The sequence below is a fragment of the Pyxicephalus adspersus genome, chromosome 1, assembly GCF_032062135.1.
Source record: "Pyxicephalus adspersus chromosome 1, UCB_Pads_2.0, whole genome shotgun sequence".
In the NCBI taxonomy this organism is placed as follows: domain Eukaryota; kingdom Metazoa; phylum Chordata; class Amphibia; order Anura; family Pyxicephalidae; genus Pyxicephalus; species Pyxicephalus adspersus.
Window position 1 is genome coordinate 100,753,283 of NC_092858.1, and position 8,321 is coordinate 100,761,603.

At 43.1% G+C, this 8,321-nt stretch overlaps 1 protein-coding gene and 1 long non-coding RNA gene across 2 annotated transcripts in view; one reads left to right on the plus strand and one right to left on the minus strand.

Moving 5' to 3' along the window:
* Positions 1-3,710, minus strand: part of LOC140337264 (forkhead box protein O6-like) — a 58,782-nt gene extending 55,072 nt beyond the window's left edge. Inside the window, exon 1 of the mRNA XM_072420923.1 lies at positions 1,960-3,710. Coding sequence (XP_072277024.1) covers positions 1,960-2,271 — 312 coding nt within the window. The 5' untranslated portion in view covers positions 2,272-3,710. The remainder of the gene's footprint in view (positions 1-1,959) is intronic.
* A 259-nt stretch (positions 3,711-3,969) lies between these two features.
* Positions 3,970-8,077, plus strand: LOC140337271 (uncharacterized). The gene is made up of 2 exons (XR_011922010.1): positions 3,970-4,218; positions 7,741-8,077. It is a non-coding gene; the product is annotated as an uncharacterized lncRNA (long non-coding RNA).
* Positions 8,078-8,321: the final 244 nt, after the last annotated feature.

The window sequence follows — 8,321 nt, forward strand, 5'->3', positions numbered from 1 at the left end:
GTGCATTAACTCCCAAATGCACCATGCATGTTAACCCTTTAACATCCATTTCTTAAAATATTTGCATTTACCACTCTGCACTCTCATTTGCTAGTATATATAACATTAACTAATTGAAATTGATGTTATTTTTGATGTTATTAACAGAAAAAACCCTCAGCACCCTGTCCACATCACATTTGTGTTAACCCTTTATTGCTCTGACCCCAGCTTATTAGGCATCAACTCCTTAGGCCCCAATTCCACATTAGACCCTCAATGGCCAGGCTTCATTGCACGGTAATACCTCATGGCATGTGCATTTTCACTGTACACCCAGTGCCCAGTTAGCCTTTCAGTGTCTAGTCTCCAGTTCATGTGAGATTTTATCCTCAGCACTTAGTGTCCATGTCATTTGCAATAACCCCTCAGTGTCCAGTCTCCAGCAATGTACGTTTTACCTCTCAGTGCCCTTTTCAAATCGCATTCATATTACCTCCTTATCAGTCTGCAGCTCATGTGTGTAAACCCATAAATCTAAATTCTTCAGTTTATGTGTGTTAACCCTTTAGTGTCTAGTCTCATACAAATTAACCCCTAAGTGACCATTCCAAAGCTGCTTCATATTAAGCACCTAAAACATAGCCCCCAACATATATGAACCCCTCAGTGTACAGCTACCACTGCATGTTCATTACCCACCCCACTGTGCCCATTTCCCACATTTTGTGTATTTCAGCACCAGGTCTTCGACATGTGTAATAAATCAAGACTGAGTCCCAAGTTTATATACATTCACTTCATTTATAAACTCTTTGGTGCCCGGGGAATGTGCATTAGCCCCTATACAAACACCCAGTGTTTAGTGTGCATTAAGCATCCAGGGACCCTTAAACCAGTGACCAGTTAACCCCTTAGCACCCAATGCCCCGATCATGTGTATCAAGCACTTAGTGCTCACCCCCTATATTATGTGAATTAACCCCCTGAAACCAAATCCTCAGTTTATGTGTGTTAACCCTCCAGTGATTAGACACCATTCCATATGCCTTACCTCTTCTGTGCTCAGTCCTCAGCAAATGTGCCCTAAATCCTCAATGAATAGACCCATTCACATGTGCATTAACCCCTTAGTGCTGAATTTCCAATGAATATTCATTAACCCCTCTTCACCCTGTGAGAGTTAATTTTTCAGTGCCAAGACCTTAGAACATGTGCGTAAGCACCCAAGCATGTTCATCACCTACTTGGTACCCAACTGAGAACACATCAATGCTAACCCCATCCCATGTATGTAGATTTTTAGTAATATTCTATTTTACATGTGTCAGAAATGTCCTTACCCCTTGTGTTTCATGCATACTTTTAACAAAAGTAACCTTTATGCCATAATATATACATGAAATAAAATAAATATCTTTACACATTTACAACAACAGGTGACCTACACCCAATCTGGAAATTGCCTTGTTTGTAGCTAAACCTATAAATAAATATATATACATTTTTTTACTCCTATCATCTAAATAATCTAAATAATCATAGAGTACCATTTCTACTAAACACTTTTGTTGGCTATGAAACAGTTGGCAAATTATTCTACATTGGCTTCAATTTTAGAGCATTTTCTGTCCAGGATGCTGCTCTAACAAACCAAAGATAATGCTTACTATAGCACCAATGTTTGCACATAAACTATATGTATTTCGGATGTAATCTCCGAACTTTCAATGTACTTTCCCATGGATACCTCTTAGCCAGGGATTCCCCTATGCATGCACACTGCACAGACAGCACTTATTATTCACAGTCAAGTGCCAGTTACCTTTCATTGGCACATCAAAAGTCACATCTTTCAATTATTCTTAACAACTCTCTTATCTTAGCATTTGAACACTAACGCAGAACTATAGAATGACATTTTATTATGAGTTTGAGGGTGCTACCGATTACCTAAGGAAACCAATTGAGGGTTCTCACCTTCCACCCAGCAGAACTGTTGCTGTCACCTTTGTCTTTGAAGTAAGGTACAAACCGGACCATCCAATCATAAATTTGGGATAGGGTCAGTCGTCGCTCTGGGGAACTCTCTATAGCCTTGGTAATGAGGTCAGCGTAGGACAAATTACCCCAGGCGTTCCTACGTGAACTCTTGGCTTTGCGCATCTGCCCTGGATCCAAGCCAGGAGGAGGCAAGGGCATATCCGAGGAGGGTTCAGGGAGTGGGGGCCAGGTGCAAGAACGGGGGCGTCCCTGAGGCTCCACATCTGACTCAGCTTCCAACTTCTCCATCACTGGCTCACAAAAGTACCCGCTCTTTTTCTCAGATTAAAAAAGCTGTTTAAATCCTCATTTGCAAACAGGGCTCCAGTAAGGAAATATTAATAGTCAAAAATGGGGAAAAAATGAATCAAAAAGCCAACTTCAATCGTAGAACGGCAAGAATGAATTTCCTCTGGAACAGATTCGTTTGAATACCTGTGTGCAAGCACAGCAAATAATGGAAAATATTTGCATGTATATTATTTGGAAATCAGCTTCATATTGGCAAAAAAAAAAAATGACTGATCAAAAGACAGCCTTCGCCGTATTCGAATATTCCCAATGAGACGAGAACTGGATTTGTTTAAAAGGCTGCGTTTATCATTTGCATAAAATTGCTCTTCTATTCTTTAAAAAAATCTTCAGAATTAGCCAAAGAATGACTAGAGAAAGTCTCCCCAGCGCTGCCAATAAATACTCAAGTATCAGAAAAGAACTGGAAAGTCAGAGCTTGTATTGTCTGCCAAATGCTTAGCCAATTCTACAAATCCCATCAAACTAATGTCAATGAAAAAGGCCAGCCTGGGTGAGCAGGTATCAAATGGCTGGAATATGAATGGAGTGATCAATCTGTATTTGGAGATATATATATATAAAGAATGATATCAGCAGGATGCAATGATGAGCTGCTATTGAGCAACAACAAAGCTGCTTATGACATAATGTTTCAATAGCTGTCCCAGGGTTAAATAGAAAGCAACAATATTGCCAAAAAATGTCAATTCTAGATGTGATCTACAAGATGTCTGTGCATTTCTAATAGGAGGGTGCTTGAAATCAGTCCAAAGAGGTGTCTAGTCCCAGTCTTTCGCAGCAACAGATGTTCCTATGAAATAAAATAAAAAATGCCATTCAAATTCAATTTTTAAGACCCCAAAATTTGCTGGGTGGAGCCTGCAGGGAAGTCAAAAGTCCCCCCTCTCAATTCACAAGTCCGCCTTTAATAGGAAAACCATTGCTGTGCTGCCTTGCTCTCCGCAGCTGTGGATGCCAGGGTGGTTCCGGGGTACCTTTGTGGCTCTTAGTTGCCCCAGTCAGTCCATGCACTGCCCCCCAGGCAGCCAGAGCCTCACGTGTGAGGATGGTTCGGTGTGGGCACAGGCTGGTGAAAGGCTCATTGTCGAGGTGCAGAGGGAGGAAGGGGCACCCTTTACAGGAGGGCACCCTCCACACAGCGCGGGGGAACCCTGACTGAGTGAACGGTGTGGATGAGAGGAGAATTGTTCACACCTGCTGAGCGGTCCCCGGCAGCCCCTGACTCCCCGGCTTTTCCTCCTCTGGGGACTCGGCACGATACCAGCATGTAGTGCCTGCCTCTGCACTCTTCACCTTAAGCATTTAGAGAGAGGGAGCGAGACAGAGAGAAATAAATAAATAAGATGCAGCCCTCGCCCCTCCTCCCCTGTCTCCTCCTCCTGCTGCTTTTACATGACACTCTGCCTGCCGATTGTAGGCGCCTCTGCCATGGACAAGTGTGAGAGAGAGACGGGGCTCCATTCTTCACCTCAAACTTCACCCAGACCCCCAATGGCCCCCTCAGCTATATATTACCAGAGGGAGAGGCATTGTACAGCTCTGCATGGGGTGACAACATATTCTCCACAAGTGTCACCTAACATTGCCAGTGCTGAGGAGATATCTGTGACAATACACTTCTTCCTTTATGTATGGAGGAAATGACTGAGTGAAGCCCGTAGGCAGAGAATTGACGGAGGGACTCCGGGGAACAGCAAGAGGGTGAAGAAAGAGTTAATTGGTCTGGGGGATAAAGGGAGGGGTTGTGTCAGCACGAGGAGTGAGAGGAAGGGTTTAGGAGAAGGGGGGCTGAAAATGGGGAAGCAGGAAGTGTAAAGCCCTCTTTCAGGATAGACAGCGTGCAGGGATGCAGCGTTTCCCCGCCCACCCTACCTGGATTTGGTAAGTAGTGTGGTTTTGTAGGGGTGGTTGGGGTTTTAGAAGGCAGGAATCCTGGACATAGAAGACGCTCTTGGTGGTAAGAGGGATTCTCTGTGGTAGGGTCCCTCTTTAAGTGGTATGATGGTTATGGCTCCTGAGGGGTGCTGGGCGGCTGGGGGCCAAGGTGGTGTGGTTCGTTTGGAATTATGGTGGTGTACGGATTATGCCTTCTGAGACCTGCAACGTGGTTGGTAATGTTTAATTCTTTAGGGTTGCACGTTAAATATGGTGTTCAATTTGATTAAAAGACAGATTGCCTATATGTTTGTTTATATAATTTAAATTGTCCTCTACCTTGTTATACTATGGTTATTTATGGTTATGTAATTATTTATTTGTTAAATAAACAGCTGCTTGCCAGCCAATATAAACGCAGATGGGAGTCGGTGTGTTTTTGGAGAGAATGGTTGGTAAGCAGGTTGGGGGAGTGAGGAGGGGGTTAATTGGTAATATATGCAGGGGTATGATGGATTGTGAGGTCCGAGCTACCCCAGTTATGTGTCTTTACACTGAGTGATTTGTAGTGACACCCAGCACACACTGCCACACACATTGTCACACGCTGCCACACTGTCTCACAATGACACGCTTTGCTCTGTCTTTGGAGAAGCCGGGTGCACGCTCCACAACCAGGGCACACAGGACTGGCTTGTCTGTCGGGTGGGCGGGGCAATGGGCGGGGCTCAGTGGCTAAAGCCCTCATCACTAGTCTGTAGCAATGAGACTGACTGCCGGCCACGTGGGTGTGAACACACGGCGCTTCCTCTTCGCCTGCTACGATGAATTGGTCGCGGCTCGCCCACCATTGGAGGCTGTGTGCCAAACCAGGCCTTCCTGCCCGCTGATTGGCAGTGATGTAGAACCTTTCCACCTGTTTGGATTGGTCAGGACAGCTAGCTATCAGGAAGACATGTCCAGGAAATCCCTGTTTGAAGTGGTTGACAAGGGCAACCGATGTATGGGATTTTATAGGCATACCTCTCCCTTGTCATTAGAGGAGAAGGTGATGGCTGTCTGAGTCTGGCAGGAAGAGATGTGCCTGGTAGACTTCCAGAGAATTGTAGGACAAGATGTAGCCTGGAGGCAGCAGCTAGATTAATAGATTTGTTCTAGTGATGCACATGGCCTGGGGATGAGGTGCTGACTGCTGATGTCCATGTGCTGCAGACTGGGCACTCATATAGTTACATAATAAGTTAGGCTGAAAAAAAGGCATAAATCCATCAAGTTCAACCACTAGGGAAATAAACATATCCCAGATATAAAACCCAAAAAGACATAGGTAAGCCCTGGTACAATTTGCTCCAACAGTTATATTCTGGGCGCGTACTCGCATAGTCTGGATGCTAACCACAAAATATGTATGGGACGAAGAGTTATTGTACATGGACTGGGTATTAGATGATAAGGGGTTAATGCATAGGCCCTGGAGAATGGGCACTGAAAAATACACATTCCCCACTGATGTGATGAGGGCAAAGTACAGATGAGCTTTTAGGGGCAGACATAGGGAGATGCAAAGTGTGCTGTTGCACAAGGGCCCCATACCCTCCTTAACAACAGGGGCCCTTAGTTTCGAGGGAGACCCCTAAGTCAGTTCTGCACAGGGCCCACTGTTGGCTACATCTGCAACAGTGAATTTTTGCATATGAACTGGGGACTGACTGCTCAGGGGTTAACACATGAGTCATGGCCTCTATGCAGGGGTGTAGTGGTAAAAAAAGTAGAGGGGGAACGGTAAACGTGCTGCCCCATTACACCCCTGCCTATGTGTCACTCAAAGTGGAACAAACTTTCCCCCAGCCTGAAGTCATGATACCAGAACCCGCCCACTCGCAGGCTTGTGATGGGAGAGTGGGCTGGTTGTGTTCAGAGAGACAACCCACCCACAACCCTGAGATCACAATTTTGGGAGACTTGGTCTGTGGCTCTGGCCGGTGCGCCCCCCTCACGGGGTCTTTCTCCTGACCCCCCGGGGGGGGGCACCAGCCAGAGCCACGGACCACCAAAGGAATTAAATAAAGTGTTGGTATGCGTGGCCATTTCCGAAAAAAGTGAGGGCACGGTGTTCCCATTTGTCCCGGCCCCACTACACCCCTGCCTCTATGCTAAGTTTTATTGGTGTAGTTCTGTAATGTGAGGGCAATATCAATTGGAAAACCAGGTATAGCTGTTAGTAAATGTGTAATACAGAGTGCATAGCCAGTGCTTACTGGTTGTGTACTCAGGCTCTTGTTTACATTAGAATTACTTCTCTCTTATACAAACTTTGAGAATACAGGAGGGGTTTGATGCATCTAGGTAGATGTTCAGTTACAGGTCAGAGGAGGTCAAAGCACCAGTGAAAAAAATCAGATGTAACTCAGAGGCAATAAGGTGAGGCTAATTCATCAATTTAAATCTCCCCAGCAGGACTATTCCTTATTCTGTTAAAAAGGTCAGTTTGTCTGCTGAAGGGCCAGAGAGTACAATATTGAGTGTCTGAAGGCAACAGTGAAACATGGTGAATGTTCCTTGCGTTTTTGGGGCTGAAGTTCTGCCAGTGGAGTTAGGACTTTGCTCAGGATTAATGTTGTCCTCAATGCTCAGGTAAACAAGCAGATACTTATCCATCATGCAATACCATCAGGGAGGCGTCTGACTGGTCCCAAATGCAGCAGAACAATGACCCCTAAACATGCAGCCAATGTCCAAAAATAACAAAAGGAGGAAAGTGCGTAACTCATATTGCTTTAGTATATTGTTTGGCTACCCCAGGGGTAATATATCGAAAAGAGAAAGAGAGAGAAAAGACTTGGGTTTTGAGTGGCTAAATTTCAAAATATAATTAGTATGAATGCTTATATTCCATATGAGTAAGGTGATACAATGTTTACAGTGAAGATATTTTAAACAGGTAATATAAGGTTGGCTCTCCTGTGCGAAGACACAAAGGAGAATGCCAGGTTTACTAAACAAAAGCCACCTGACTAAATATTATTCGTAGGAATGATAATTGTCTTGATTCCAACGCATTTCGCCCATCAGTCTTCCTCAGGGAACATGTAGAGACTTTTCAAACGACTGTATAATAAAGCAGAATAAAATTGGATGTTTAGGCAATCGCATATTATACAAGATTAGAAAATACATAATATTATAATAATACAGTTAGTGATATATTCACAAATACCAAAGTTTAAAGTATAAAATGATTATTGGTGGTGATAGATAGTTATAATAATATAAAAAGTTCAGAAGAAAACATAAGATACGTACATGCAGGTAATACAGGCAACCAAAAATGACTTTAATAGAGAATCAAAGAGACTTAGAATATGATGGATCATTAGTAGTGTTCAAGCATTCTTTATAAATCTGAGTTTTTTTCAGAATTACTCTAAGGTTTAAATATTGTAAGTAGTAATTCAGTGATAATCTTCTTCAATTAAACACTAATCAGAAACAGAAGGCGTTAATGTAGTCTTTCTTGTCTTTCTACAGCCAATGTCATTAAGGAGTATCTTCAGAATAAGGAAACCTGAAAGTAATGGTCTGACCTACTCACAACCCAGATCTCATCATCAAGTGCGTCTGGGAGAACATAAAGAGACAGAAGGATCTGAGGCAGCCTACATCCACAAAAGATCTGTGATTAGTTTTCCAAGATATTTGGAACAACCTACCTGCTGAGTTCCTTCAAAAACTGTGTGTACCTAGAGGAACTGGTGCTGAATTGAAGGCAAAGGGTAGTCACAACAAATATTGCATTGATTTAGATGTTTCTTCCATTCATTCACTTTTGCATTGCTAATTATTAAAAATAAACTATTAAATCATTCTTAGTTTACAGAATTTTTTTCACACCTGACCAAATATTTTGCACTAATTGGACTTGATTATTTGACACAGTAGATATCAGTAAAGCCCCCCATTGGTTTATTTTTATTGCATGTGTCTTGGGAGTTTTTTATTTTACTTTCTGTACTGAAGATGCAACAAGAAATGAGGAAAAATCTATCTAACGTTAATACAATACTTTATTGACATATCATAAAACATATGTCCCAATTTGTTTGAATTTC